This window comes from Bos indicus x Bos taurus, chromosome 1 (genome assembly GCF_003369695.1).
Source record: "Bos indicus x Bos taurus breed Angus x Brahman F1 hybrid chromosome 1, Bos_hybrid_MaternalHap_v2.0, whole genome shotgun sequence".
Lineage (NCBI taxonomy): Eukaryota > Metazoa > Chordata > Mammalia > Artiodactyla > Bovidae > Bos > Bos indicus x Bos taurus.
Window position 1 is genome coordinate 118,102,680 of NC_040076.1, and position 15,919 is coordinate 118,118,598.

The 15,919-nt window shown below is 41.3% G+C and overlaps 1 protein-coding gene across 1 annotated transcript in view; it reads right to left on the minus strand.

Annotated features, from left to right (window-relative positions):
• Window positions 1–1,388: 1,388 nt before the first annotated feature.
• TM4SF4 (transmembrane 4 L six family member 4) overlaps window positions 1,389–15,919 on the minus strand; it is a 28,509-nt gene continuing 13,978 nt past the window's right edge. The window contains exons 4-5 of the mRNA XM_027543674.1: window positions 6,761–6,950; window positions 1,389–2,353 (exon numbers count right to left, since the gene is read on the minus strand). Of these exons, the coding sequence (XP_027399475.1) occupies window positions 2,336–2,353; window positions 6,761–6,950 (208 nt within the window). The 3' untranslated portion in view covers window positions 1,389–2,335. The remainder of the gene's footprint in view (window positions 2,354–6,760; window positions 6,951–15,919) is intronic.

Sequence of the window (15,919 nt, forward strand, 5' to 3'; positions counted from 1 at the left end):
CATCAGGTCCATCTCAGATCATCAGGCACTAGATCCTGGAGCTTGGGGACCCCTGGTCTATCAGAGAATGCTTACCTAGCTCCCACAATTAGTAAAGGAAAATCCTTGTAATTTATACACACAGATCTTTAATCTCTGATTGAACCATGACTGACACGGGTTAAGGTGGACATCAACCAATTAGTATTTTTAACACAGGACAAAGTAATTTTGTACAAAGGCAGACTTTTTTCTTTCCTGGGGCCAATCTCAATGGTTCTCTAAATGACTTTTTCTAAACCCTGGGTCTACTCTTTCCTTTTTGCCCCTCCTGTTCCTCATCTTTCGCCTGTTCTTTCTCTTTTTTTATTTGTTCTATTTCACCTTTTAGATGAATATCCTCCATAGATACCTCTGTCACCTTTAGGGTTTAGCATGTACTCCGTTAATTAATATTCATCAGTAAAGTGTGAGCTCCCGACAAGCTGTCACGGGGTCCAACCCATTGTCATCCTTGATGCCCACAAGCCTGTGATCTCAATCAATGGTTGCTCAAAGAGGCTGGATTTTAGCATCACTTGGTGAGCTCGAAACACTACAGAATGGAAAAAAAAAAAAAAAAAACTTTCATGCCTCATGTCTAGATTTTCAGATGTCGTAGGTCTAAGCTGGGGTTCAGGAATCATAGTTTTAGAGCATTTCCTAGGCTATTCTAATGATCAGCTATGTTGGAAAACCAGTGGTCTAAACTGATTTGAAACACATTGCGTGTAAGTGTGTGAGTGTTTGCATTCATAGTACCCCTTTGAGATCTTTTTTCAAAGATTTTTTTTATGTGGACCATTTTTAAAGTCTTTAATGAATTTGTTACAATATTGCTTCTGTTGTTTTTTATGTTCTGATTTTTGGGGAGTGAGGCATGTGGGATGCTAGTTCCCCAACCAGGGGTTGAGCCTGCACTCTCTGCATTGGAAGGCAAAGTCTTAACTACTGCGCCACCAGGGAAGTACCCCCGCCCCGCCCCCCCCCCCCCCCCCCCCCATCAAATGAGATCTTAGTTGTCTGTCTGGCTGCCTTTCTTCCTTCAACTTGGCTAGTGCCAGGGGCACTCTCTGGCCTCAGAGTTCTCATTACAGTGAGGGCAAAATCACAGCATGTCGTGTCTTCAGTGCCCAGCCTCGAGTGGCCAGCACTATGATTAGTAACTGTCTTTTTGGTGACTCTGAGAAACCCATTATTGGGTGTGCCTAACTTATATAGTGCTGCCCATCGACTTGGCAGGTGCAGAAGTGAGATGCTAGCTGGTGTCAACCTCTGAGAATCCTCCTTGTTATACATCAGTAATGTGGACAATCACACAGATCTTTTTGTTTCCCCTTGAGGGGCTTCAACATTTCTTGGATGATTGATTGCTTTTCAGTAGTCCTTTATTCAGATGGAGGAACTGAGGTTTAGGAAGTAACTTTCCCAGGATCCCCAAGCTGACGTGTGGATAGATGGGGTTTGAACTCAAATCAGCGGAATGAATTTGATTCTATATTAGTGCCTGATTCATAAGACCAAAGCTAATATCCTAATATAACATGTAGAACTGATCATACAAATCTATTACCTTAATCCTGGGCCATAGGCTGACAAAATGATTACCCAAATCAATTTTTTAAAAACATTGCTTTTGTTTGCTCAAAGGAAGCATTTGTAGAAAACATGAATTTTCATTTAACCTTTTGCCCCTCCTTCCTTGCAAACATATAACCTTTATTATATCACCTTTGAATTCTGATTTTAATTTAATACATAAGGAAACCCTAGTAAATGATGTCAAGCTCAAAAGATCAGTCACAAGTAATTCAAACATGTTAGCCCAAAAGGCAATAAATAAAAATTATGATATATCAGTCATCCTGTTTTCCCCATAAATCTTAAAAATAAAAATTGGTCTTAGCTTCTCATTTTTAATGTGATTTACTCCTTTGAGTTCTGTAAAACTTCCAAAGATATTAACATCTCTATGTACAAAGAAGCAGTGCAGCAGTACATGTGTTCTTATACATTTTTCATTCTTAGAGAAAAAATTATGAAACATTTGCTTTGAACCTGTTCTTCAATTATAAAAGGAAGCTAATTGGAAAGATTCATAAATATTCCTTAAGTGGTCAAACTATTTTTTTTATCTGAAACTAACATAAAATTCTAAGTTGAACTGAGCTGGTTGGAAAGGAGAAGAAATAACTCTGGCCTGCCTAAGCTTTGTCAGTTAGGAAGCAGGTAGGAACTGGCAACTCCAAGAAGGGAAGAATTAAGTTTAATATATCTTCTCACACGCCGTCAATTTACAACAGCTCATCATGGAGGTTTAGACTGGCCCATCTCCCTAGAAGACAGAAAAAATTAATTAATTACATCATTTGTGTGTGTGTACACTTTCCCCTCCCATCACCCCTCGGAGTCTTAATTTGTTTGTGTGCTCAGTCGTGTCTGACTCTTTGTGACCCCATGGACTGTAGCCCACCAGGCTCCTCTCTCCATGGGATTTCCCAGGCAAGAATACTGGAGTGTGATACCATTTCCTTCTCCAGGGATCTTCCCGACTCAGGGATTGAACCTACTTCTTCTGGATTTCCTGCACTGGCTGGGGGATTCTTTACCATTGTACCACCTGAGAAGCCCCCCTTAGTCTTGATTACTTCTGCCCTTACTGGTCACTTACTGAATGTTTTCTATACTCTTCTGACTTTGGTTCAGATCTTTGTCACTTACCTATGTTTAGGCTAGAAGTGTGGAAGCTTCACTTTATTATTAAAATTCATTTTTAATGAGTGGAACTGAGGGCTCAAATGATGTATCTGAAGCCATTGTTAATAACTAGAGAAGCCAGGAATTAATAAGTAGAGAACCCTCGGAGGTAGAATCCAGAAACTGTGTTCCTTTTCTTGAACTTAGGCTGCTACACAGATTTCCATCCTCTTAAGGAAATAACAGTACAGTGTACTGAGCCTTCTAGTTACTGACATGGATGCATTTTTTCTTTTTCCTGCTGTGCCACGTGGCATGTGAAATCTTAGTTTATCAACCAAGAATTGAACCCTGGACCCCTGCTGTGGCACAAAGTCTTAACCACTCGACCACCAAAGAAGTCCTGACTTGGATGCACATTGATCACCCCAGGTTAGACACTCACTCAGCACCTTAGGAAGTAGGTTTAACAATCACATTTTTTAGGCAAAGACACAGTTGAGGGCAACCAACTTGGCTAAGACCACACAGCTGGCATTCAATAGCTTGTATTTTGAAGCACGTTTCCACCTATTACCTCATGTAAGCACTGTGCCAGGCCAGGGGCCTCTCAATAAATACTTCTTGTCTGAATGGATGGATGTCTATCTGCACCCTCGCTATGGAAGTTCGGCAGGAGGCGGCTGGGAGAACGAAGCTTCTAGAAGCTAGGCAGCTTGCTCAGCTCACTCAGCAAGTGAGTGATTAACTGGGAGCCCAACACTCCCCCTTGTCCTCCTGTGGGAGGGACCCCGACCAGCTGTACAGAAGGGGAGTTGCCCACAAAACAGGAATCTTCAGCAGACCACTGTTTTGTTTTTCCCCCTCCAATGTAGCTCTTGTGTGTACTGAAATATTTAGTAGTAAGGTTTCATGATGTCTGTGAATTACTTTCCAATGGTACAGACAGAGAGCAAGCAAATGTTAACAGTCTGTGGATCTAGGCGAAAAGGCGCAGGTGTTCATTGTATTGTTTTTTAAAATTTTACATAGATTTGAAGTTATCCAAATAAAAAGATGGAGCAGGAAGAAGGGAAGGGAATTCTGGTGATGTACATCTGTTCTCTGTGATTCTCCAGTGCCAGCTAGAGTGTTCAGCAGCCTTCTTTTCACTATCAGGTGATTTATTCATTAAAATTGCTAAAATACAGAGTCTGAATAGATGACAGTCACTGAAGAGTCAACTGACTACAACTATGGGTATGTTTTTTTGTTTTGTAATTTTTAATTTAAAAAAATTTTAATACAATTTTAAAGGTTACCTTCCATTTACAATTATTACAAAACATTGGCTATACTCCCTGAGTTGCAGCCTACCTTACACTGAAGAGCTTGTGCCTCCCATTCTGCACCCCTGTATTGCCCACCGCCAACCCCCAATTTGTTCTCTATATCTGTGAGTCTGCTTCTTTTTTGTTATGTTCAATAGTTGTGTTTTTTAGACCCCACATGTAAGTGATATCATATAGTATTTATCTTTCTCTGATTTATTTCACTTAGCTTGATGATCTGTGGGTATGTTCTTAATTTATAGATACTCCTCAGATTTAGTAAACTGCTATCTTTCATTAGAAGAACAGTTGTATTTCCAATTATACTTACAATGAAAATTTGCTACCTAACTAAAAAAATGTAACTTCTTCCATGAAAGCAGAAAAAGAAATATCAGTGTTTGAAATGAATTAGCTGATTTAGCAAGCTTGCATTCTTGTTGGATGAATTACAAAATTCAAATGCACAATACTCTTAACCACTACTGTAAAAATAATTTTGATGGATTTCTAACCAGTAGTTTTCTTTTCTCCCCAGTTGTGTTTCAAGACCAAAAAATTAAAATACAACACCATAGAATTGAAAGTTTATAGAACAAAAATCCAATAGTCAGGGAAATTTATTTTTAATATATGCATTTTACTCTTGACTTTGGGAAGAAGTTTTTATTTATATTTTTATATTTAAAAATATATGATTGTAAACATTTTTGAATAATATAAGCTAGAAGGAAGAAAAAAAGTCAAAGTCTTCTTACCTACAAATAATTATCATTAAACATTTTGGTTGGATTTCCTTTAGGTCTTTTTTCTACTCATTGTGTTTGAGTTTTCATTTATTTTATTTTATTTATTTTAAAAATTTTATTTTATATTGGAGTATAGTATAGTTGGGCTTCCCTGGTGGCTCAGTTGGTAAAGAATCTGCCTGCAATGTGAAAAACCTGGGTTCGATCCCTGGGTTGGGAAGATCCCCTGGAGGAGGGCATGGCTACCCATTCCTGTACTCTTGCCTGGAGAATCCCATGGAGGAGGAGCCTGGTGGGCTGCAGTCCATGGGGTCGCAAAGAGTTGGACAAGACTGAGCGACTAAGTACACACACAAATCGTTGATTTACAACGTTGTCTTAGTCTCAGGTATATAGCAAGGTGATTCAGTTATACATATACACGTACTATTCTTTTTTAGATTCTTTTCCCATTTAGAATATTGATTTTTAAAATTTATATAATTGTGAGTTCTGTATATATTTTTTGTATATTGCTCTTTTTAAATAACATTATAAGCATTTTCAGTATGATTACAGTTTTGAAAAAAATCCTTTTAAGGTACAGGAAATGAAAGCAATAACAACGAAACTCTGGGAGGATATATAAGAATCACATAACTGAAGAAATTGGTGGGTGAAAGACAAGGCCAGGGCACAGATTTCCTAACTGAACACCTCCCTAGATTTCCGTGCACACACACACACAACTGTTGACTTATATACATATATTGCTTAAAAGAATTATTTGAAAAAATTATTTGGATCATTTTTAATTTGGGTGTGATATTATATTAAGTAGATAGACCTTTATTTATACTTGTTTACATAATTCCCCAATCATTTTTAATTTGGGTGTGATATTATATTAAGTAGATAGACCTTTATTTATACTTGTTTACATAATTCCCCAATAAGGGAACTCTGAAGTTCTAGCTAACCTATTTTTTTTTTTTTTTGGCCACAACACACCGCGTGCAGGATCATGTGATACTTCCCTGACTGGGAATCAGACTTGTGCTTCCTGTGGTGGAACTGCAGAGTCTTGCCTGGAAAATCCCATGGACAGAGGAGCCTGGTAGGCTGCAGTCCATGCTAAGGGTCAGACACAACTGAGCAACTTCACTTTCACTTTTTACTTTCATGCATTGGAGAAGGAAATGGTAACCCACTCCAGTGTTCTTTCCTGGAGAATCCCAGGGACGGGGGAGCCTGGTGGGCTGCCATCTATGGGGTCGCACAGAGTTGGACACGACTGAAGTGACTTAGCAGCAGTAGCAACAGTAACCACTAGACTGCAAGGGAAGTCCCCAACACTTGAGTCCTATTTAATTTTTTCCTCATACTTTAATCTGTGTTTAAAAATCACTTCATGTGTGTGAAATAATTTCCTGATCTGGCTTATTCAGTAGTTGAAATAATCACCTTGGTTTACTGTCCATAGGTTTATTTTTCATAGTGTCAACAATTTACAGTCATATTTGGAGAGGAAATCCCTAATGATTTCCACTATTTCTTGCACGTAAGAATAATTTTTCTCTTACATATCTTTTCCAAGGGGAAGAAAGTATCCTTCAAGTATTCCTTGACAAATTTAACACACTATGTAGATCAAGTTAGTGTAGGTCGAGTTAGGAAAGAGAACATTTGGGAACAGACTGTGATGTGTCTTCCTATAACAGATGTCCACTTCCTGAGAATCTTCATGTAGACATTATCATAAACTTCTATACGTGTGTGGAGTCCTTTGCCTTCAGAACTATGGTCAGGTGCTGGTAAGACTGAAACTGTGGTCAGCCTAAGCCTAGGTATGCTATTAATAGCTTCATAGACAGCAGAGTTTCCCTTGGCTGAGAGAGGAGCTGCGTGGACCTTCCAGCCTGGTTGGAGATCCAGCAGCCACCACTCTTTCCACCCCCTTGTCCCATTTGCACTGGTGGCCTGTCTTGACCAAAGACCTCAGCTTACCCCACAGCAGCCACAACACTGGCAATCTCCACACAGGGTCCCCAGGAGGCCATTGATCACCTGGATGGCACAGATAATTATCTGAACTGCTCCTATGATCAGCAGGATGGAGAAGAGGGTCAGATTCCAGGGAACCACATCACTAGGCTTTTGGCACCTGCTCCATAAGTTAGAGTCCCCGAGGTAATCTCTGTCAAGGACATGGGAGAGAAAAGAGACACTGGTTAAAAAGTATGCAATCCCCTAGGCTAGAAAGTCACCACAGTGATTTTTCTTTTGCAGCACTATCTATCCAAGACCTAAGATTCCTAAGAAAAAGAATCCCATAATAACAACACGTTTAAATGCAATAACTAACAATTTTATTGAGTATCTACTATGTGCTGGAGAAGGCTGAGCGCCGAAGAATTGATGCTTTTGAACTGTGGTGTTGGAGAAGACTCTTGAGAGTCCCTTGGACTGCAAGGAGATCCAACCAGTCCATTCTGAAGGAGATCAGCCCTGGGCTTTCTTTGGAAGGAATGATGCTAAAGCTGAAACTCCAGTACTTTGGCCACCTCATACGAAGAGTTGCCTCATTGGAAAAGACTCTGATGCTGGGAGGGATTGGGGGCAGGAAGAGAAGGGCACGACAGAGGATGAGATGGCTGGATGGCATCACTGACTCGATGGACGTGAGTCTGAGTGAACTCCGGGAGTTGGTGAGGGACAGGGAGGCCTGGCGTGCTGCGATTCATGGAGTCGCAAAGAGTCGGACACGACTGAGTGACTGATCTAATCTGACTATGTGCTGGACCCTCTTCTGAATGTTTCACACATATCCACTCATTTATTTCTCATGGAGACTTCATGGTTCTTTTCTCCTGCTTCACAAATGGGAACACTGAGGCGCAGAGAGGTTAAGTGACTTACCCAGCTCACACAGTTACTGAGTGACAGAGTGATTTTTGTGAGCTGACCAGGCAGATGGGCAAATCGAATATGTATTAAGGGGCCATGAAAATTAAGACACACCAGGAGGACAATCTTACAAATGTCCACGGCCTTTATCCTACTATTGTCTGCAGGGACCCTTTGAACTTCTGACAAATGACCTGTCACCTCTAGTGGCCCTCTGAAGCCATGGAAAGTACAGTCGTGTCATATAGTTAAAGGGAAGGGCTTGATTCTTTTGAGGCCTACTTCCAGTCAAATTGTGAACTGACTCAGCTGTATTTTTGTGACAATATATGGATTCCACCTGCAAAAAGGTTTAATTAACTAGAAGAAAGAAATAATCTGCTGCCTTGTTACATATTTTATAAAAACTTTGAAACAGGAGAAATTATAATATATTTATAAAATAATATATATATTATATTATATATAGTGTATATAATATTATATATACAAATTAAAACATATTATATTAAATATACATTTAATATTATATATATTAAAATATAATATAATATATATATTATTAAGAGTCCACTGCAATATCAAAGGCATTGTGCCTTGAAGGAGAAATGTATGTTTAAAAGACAAAAATGAGGGTAAGGGGATAAAATTTCTGCAGTATTATAATTCCTTCTCACATTCTTAGAGCCCCAAATTGGTTTTTCCCTTTTGCTTTAGGATCCACTCTCTCTTCACGGTCTCTGTAGAAAACTATCTGGCTACTAAAGGAACACCCATCTCATTGTTTTTAGATCTTTTTGACCATCTGTCTCTGACGGTTTCTCCAGCGTATCAGTACACACTACTTTGAGATATATTTTGTGTTAAGATTTTGAAAAATCTTTGAAATGATGGAAGACTTTTCCTTTATCCAGAAGGGATAAAGGAAAGAATGAGCCATTCTTGATTTAAAGATAAAGCATTGCATATTGCATTGATTCACCTTCCCACAAGAATACAGTCCTGGCTGCTCACTGGCTCTGTGACTTGTGTATCTCTCTGTAAAGTGGGAATAACAATATCTATCAAATCATAGGGTTAAATAAGGATTAAAGTAAGGATTAAATGAGTTAACACTAGTAAAGCACTTAGAACCGTGCCTAGTAGATAGTAAGTGCTCAATAAACCCTAATATTGTTAATTACTTTGCTTAAAGCTGAGTAGTGTGGCCTAAAGGCAAAAGACTGGTATTTTGAATTCAGACGGACCTGAGTTTGAATTCAAGTATTCCTCTTCCTGGCTGTGTATTCCTTACAGAAGTCACCTAACACCCCCTGACCCCTGCCCTTACCATTAGTTTCTTCATCTATAAAATGGGCTGAGAACAACTGCACAACTCTGAACATTCAGTAATATACCTTATGTATTGCTAGGTAAGACTTCAGTATGTTATTTTTAAAACACCCATTTTTCTTTTCTGCATTTTCCCATGCAGTCTCTCTTATCTTTACCATTTTTCAACTTGATGATTATAAGAGGTAATAAAAGGCAATATATTCCAGTCACATTTTTATAAAGAAAAGATCCTAAAATGAAGTTAATTGTCAATCCTGAGTTCCTGCCCTCGTAGAAAGGGTTTGTCCAGTGGTGGGATGACAGTGCCCTCTGGTGGTAAGATTGGTGAAACACTCACGGGAAAGCTAGGAAGCAACGACTGAGTTTGGGTGGAGAGATCCTTTCAGTTTCACTCCAGCAGCTGTATCAGCCCTTACAAACCCTCACGGATAGTTGTTCCACAGGCCCTTTTCCTTTACCCTCAAACTCTCAGGTTCTAAGAGTCTCAGATCCCTGAAATGATTGCCGCTTCCAGCCCTCCAACCCCAGGTGAAAGGGCTCCCTAATTTTTCGTGGATCTGGAGGCTAATCATACTCCCACATTCTGTGAATCGAAGAGATCTGAGACAGTTTAAACTCCCTGAATCCTATCATTTGTGAAGGCAGTCCCAACGGAGCGGCAGTAATTCCATCAACCTCAGAGTCAACACCATGGATTTCGTACAACTCACTTCTTACCAGCAGCAAAGGCTGCTGAGGGAAGGAGCAGGGGAGCCTAGGTGCTTTGCCTGGAATAGGTGCCACTTCCTCTCTCCTAGACCCTTGGACTCTCCTCGTGACCTCAGCTGGCTGTGGCACCCCTTCTGTGCTTCTCAACTCTCTGGGTTTCCTCTGTACGGAGCGCCCGGGACCTTGAGCTGTCCTCTATTTGTCTGTCTTCTCTTTGTGACTATACACCCACAGGGGTAGAGACCATGTCCCACACCTCTGTCTCTCATCTCTGTCCCCGGTTCTACCACAGGGAGTGTTCAATAAATGAGCGGCTTTCCTGGTGTATGTTATACCAGGCACTGGGCCAGCTGTGTTCCACCATTCCTCCCAATCCTACAAGGAGGTACTACTTTCCTTGAACAATGCCTGGCATACAGTTGCCCCCAGGAAATAGTCACTGAGTGAATGAACATATACACAGATTGAGAAGTTGAGTGGGGAGGGGCAACATAGGGCGAGAACATTAAGAGGTACAAACAGTTAGGCATAAAATAAGCTACAGGCTATATTGGACAACACGGGGAATTATAATAACTATAAATGAGTATAACCTTTAAAATTACAAATCTCTACATTGTACACCAGTAACTTATACAATGTTGTACATCAACTATACTTTGGTTATGAAAAATGTACTACTAAAAAAAAAGACATTAAATATTTAGAAAGTGTTAAAGAAAAAAGAAGCTGAGGCTAGGGAATATAAATGCCCGACTTTGATCTTCCTTCTGTCTGACTCCAAAGCCATTGCTCTTAATCATTACACACATGCCCTGTATTTGAGTAATGTCACTCCTTTAGAATAATTAAAATATGATTTATTCATGAAATTTGATCTATATATCTTTAATAGTATGTATAGTCTCTCTAGCAGTATGTCAATCAAGGCTTCCCTGTACCATAGTAAGGGCCTCCCTGGTGGCTCAGTGGTAAAGAATCTGCCTGCCAATGCAGGAGACATAGGTTCAATATCTGGGTTGGGAAGATCCATGGGAGCAGGAAATGGCAACACACTCCAGTATTCTTGCCTGGAGAATCCCATGGACAGAGGAGCCTGGCGGGCTACAGTCCATGGAGTGACAAAAACTCAGACATAACTTAGCAACTGAACAACAACATAACATCATAAAGAGATTATTCTCTTTGAACCCTCATGAGGCTGGTTGAAAAGACAGAAATTAATCACAAAATTATTATAAAAACATAACATTTTAGAAAGTTCTAATGCATCATAATACATTCCATTCATGGTAATGAATTTTTTATACTCATAAAAATGAATAGTAAGGTTGAACTTTTAGCAAGTGCTACATTATGTACATGTTATTTCATCCTTGCCTGAACCTGTGAGGTAGATCTTACTGTCACCCCATTTCACAGAGAAAGAGCTAAGAGGTGTGATTGCCAAGATTATACCACTAGGATGGGACTGGACCCAAAGTCTGGTCAGGTCAAGGGCAAAGCATCATCTTAACATCTTTGGGGCTTTCCTGCTTCATGAAAGCTGGGAACACTTTGTTGCAATCCCATCTCACCCCATCTATGTGACTTTCTGCCCTGGGGAGTGTGTTCACAGCAGTTCCTTGCTAAGAAGTAATCACGAAGAGCAGCTGCAGATGGTCGTAACTGGACGTCCAGGCAGAACGCTGAATGGTTTCAGCTCTGTGCCTGGTGAGAGAGCACTCTCCTCACCCCTGAACTCGGTCCTCAGGGAACAGGGAGGGCTGCAGCCTGAGCTGGCAGTGCTGTGCTTGGCGGTGTCCCCTGTCCCTCCCTACTGCTGACTGTCCTTGGCCTGGCCTCCTGCATTCCCTCCCACAGCTGTTTGCATGCCCTATGCCAGCTGCTTCCCTTTCAGCAGCTCAGGGTCAAGGTAGATTGGCCAATTGTCTCAGAAAGGAAGACCTTGGATGGGAGGAGGTCCTACTTCAAAGGAAGCCAGGAGGGCGTATCTCAAAATGTCCCAGGTTTCTTTTTCCTTCTAGGATGCTTCTTCAGTATGGTTCCCATGACCGAAAAAGTTAACTGCCCTTGTTCCTTTAATATGATCAGCAACAGGCACTTCTAAGGAAAACAGAACTAAATTCTATACTCTTGAAGAGCCCTGAATTTTGTGCCCCAAGCTGGAAACCTCAAAGTCCAGCTTGATAACCTTCCCTCTTTCTTCTCATTCCTAATCCTGATGATTCCATCTCAGACAGTCTCTGAAATTTCTCCCCTTTTGAGCCCCGGTTCCACTGCCTTAGAGATGCTCAGAATCTTATCTGGATTGTTCCTCCAACCTCCTGATGTGCTCTCTCTGTCAGTTACGGAGCCCTTTTGTTCATCCTCCACATCACTACATCATGATCCTCCTAAAACTCCCAAGTGGCCATGGCTTATCCTGCTTGAAGTCCTCTGCTGTCCCCCAATGTCTTGAAGGTCTACCTGGTCTCCATCACCCCCTCCTGTGGCGTCCCTCTGTTCCCCCGTCAACATTCATCCTGAGCTTCTGGCCACTCAGTGATCTGACATTCTATGAGCACATGGAACCTTTGCAAAGCAGCCTCAGGACTTTCTCTTCTCTCTGCTTGAAACCTGCTTCCCCTCCTCTCCAAAAGACACGCTTCTGCACATCTTCCAAGATCATCCCCTGTCACCTCTTCCAAGGAGTTTCCCTTGCGCAACTTCATTTTGCCCTTTTGGCAGGTGAGGGTCTGTTCCCTCTTAACACCCTAACTTACCATGTGCCCACTGGGGCAGGGGACCAGGTCTGTCCTCTGCTCCATATCTGAGACAGATTTCAGCAAAAAGTGAGGTCCCATCAGGTGCTTTTGTTTTTAAATTCTTCTACTAATTACTAGCTGTGGAGCCCCAGGAAAGTTAACCTTTTAACTATATTTTTTTTACTCTAGGGATTAAAAAAATCTTCTGAGATTTATTAGGAAGATTAAGTGAAATAATGCATGCAAAAACACTTGGACTTTAATTATCAGAAGGAGGAGGAGGTGGAGGAGGAAGGAGAGGAGAAGGGAAGGTTCTGCTGCTGCCATTGGGTGATGAGGGAAACTGTCCTGAGTCCTTTCCTCTGGTCTCATACACGTGATTATTCCTTCCCACTCACTAAGTAGCTGTGTATGTGTGTTACACTTGCAGCTACCATAACTCCTCTGATGCCTCCACACTGGGATCTGATGGATGAATCCATGGGATAGTAAAAATGATTGGAGACAGAGGCCCCTGGGCTTTTCAAAATGGACTCTACAAAAATCAGACAGTGAAATCAGTACAGTGTTGAAAAAGCATTGTGACCTGAAGTCAGAAAACCTGGACTGGAGCTTCCATCATTAAGAATAGCATTCCCTTGGGCAAGTCATTTGTCTTCTTTGGACCTCTGCTGAATCACCTCTGAAGGAGAGCTTTTTGTGAAGCTGAAATGAAACATTGTGGGTGGGGTGGAAGCACTTACTTTTCTTTTTTTTTTTTTTTAATGTTTTATTGTTTTACTATTTTTTTTTATGGGAGTATAGTTGCTTTATACGCTGTGTCAGTTTCTGCAGTACAGCAAAGTGAATCAGCTGTACATATACATATATCCCCTCTTTTTTTTAATGGGATTTCCTTCCCATTTAGGTCACCACAGAGCATTGAGTGGTTTCCTGTGCTCACAGTAGGTTCTCATTAGTTATCTGTTGTATACACAGTAGTGTGTATAGGTCAATCCCGATCTCCCGATTCACCCCACTACCGCCTCCCACTTTGACTGAAAATACTAGGCAACATGAGATTCGAGGGTTATAAGAAACTTGAAATGAGCCTCTGCACCTGGAAGGAAGGTTTGGAGCTGGTTGCAGGAGATAAGGCCATAAAGGAGGAAAGACGCGGGATGTAGGGGAGAATGGGTGCTGAGGAAAGCCTGCCGGGTGGCAGAGGGTGTGGTGAGACGCATGCTGGACCCATCCTCCTGAAAGCCCTTCTGTAGCAATTGTGGCATATTTCACACCAAGGGTGGACCTGCATTTTATGTGGGATGAAATCCTACAGTCAGGGCCTGATGGGAAAGAGCACGAATAGTCAAAATCATTCTATCTTATAAATCAGCTGCAGAGTGTAGAGTATGTATGATTTTGTAATAAATCTGAATGCAGAAATTTTTAATATTATAGTTTGAAGCTACTATGCAAATGTGTGAGTACACAAACCTTTCTCCCTTTGATAACTATCAAAACCTTTTGGCAAAAAGGGAATGAGTGGGAGAATTCTGAAGTGTTCCTGCTTTTCTGCACAGTTTATTCTGTTTTCATTATTTTGCCATTCCCTTCTCCAGGGGTTCTTCCTGACCCAGGGATTGAACCTAGGTCTCCTCATTGCAGGCAAATTCTTTACCATCTGAGCTACCAAAGAATCCAGAATGGAAAAAATATGAAAAAGAATGTCCATATATATATATATATGTTAAACTGAATCACTTTGCTGTACAGCAAAAATTGGGGCATCCCAGGTGCCGCTAGTGGTCAAGAACCCAACTGTCAATGCAGGAGATGTTAGAGGCGTGGAATAGATCCCTGGGTCAGGAAGATCCCCCTGGAGAAGGGAATGACAACCCACTCCAGTATCCTGGCCTGGAGAATCCCATGGACGGAGGAACCTGGTGGGCTACAGTCCACGGGGTCACAAAGAGTTGGACACAACTGAAGTGACTTAGCATGCGCAGCAGAAATTAACACAATGATGTAAATCAACTATACTCCAATTAAAAAAAAAAAAGAGAGAAAAACAGGAAAGTGGTTTCCTGTCGTTCTCCCAAGCTGCTATTTCCTGTGGAGACCCATAGGCCAGCTGTCTCTGTCCTGAGCTAGAACATCAGTGCCAGCCCACCCCAAGCTGGGTATGAGGGTGTCAGAACAATATGAGACCACTGTACTGCTTTGGGGTGTAACTTGGCATCTCTTGTATTTCTTTCTCTCTCCTTTGTTTTTGACGTAGATGTATTCTAATTGTTTTTAGATCCATCAAGGGGAGTACCGTTCACATTATAGGATAAATGCTGTCCATAGAAATACTAGGAGAAAGATCCTTGAAAGGAGGTGTAATGTGTAGCTTTGTAGGTATGCCCCTGGGTCAGGAAGAGGGCTCCATCCACGGAAGGACCTCAGGAGATGGCTCAGCCTCATGCCTTCTGAATGCTACACGCAAGCAAGTCAAGCCCACAGCGGTTCTCTGTAAAAGGACAGGGCTTGCCACAGCAACATAAACACTCACGGCATTTGCTACATGCACTATAAGGATGACAGCTCTGCCTCTGCCTCAAGCCCTTAGAGGGCTTGTAACTACAGAGAAGGGTGGGGATATTTTATGTGAAATCCTTGTGGACAAACTGAGACCTCAGGTCATAAGAACCAGCCGCCTCCATCTCCTCTGCGAGCCTGCTCCAGAGATTCTGTAACCTCTCAGAGATTCTGTAACCTCTCATATACATCCATAACTAGGGATTTGACTTAATGAATTGATGTCCTATAGGGTTTTTTTTTTAGGCGTGGGCCCATCCTCTGTGTGCAGGAAAACCCAACAACTCTAGTTTCTGACTCCCTAGATATGTCAGTCCCTGTGCCAGACAGAGAGGTTGTAATGATGAATGAGACAGAGGCCATCTCAGCCCTCTTGGAAGTTAGAATCTAGTGTAACCCTATCTGATGGGAATGCCCCATCTCTGCAGTGTTCAGTATGGTCAATAATAGCCATCTGCAGTTACTGAGTGCTTAAAATATGGCTAGTATGACTGAGGAATTTTAAGCTTTATTTCATTTATTGGAACTTAAGTTTAAGTAGTCACATACAGCAACTGTCTACTGCCTTGAGTGGTGCAGTCTAGGTAGGGGCAGAAGAATGTCTAATATAAAAAGACTAAGACCCAAAGTTAGAAGACAGGAGTTTGTGCCTGGTCTCTGCCCCCGACTAACTGAGAGACGTGAAACACATCACACTTATTCAGCCTGCCTTGAGGGGGGGACGTCACACTTCTTGAGGTTGTTGTGCAGATCAAATTATAAATTCATTTGTTTAAAAAGTTCTTTACAAAGTACCTGAAAATATGAAATGTTACTTTAATGAATTCTATTAACATTAACTCTCATGATGAACCTACAATATTTTCAGTAAATTTGCACCTTAAAAGATTGTTTAAGGGAGGAGGGT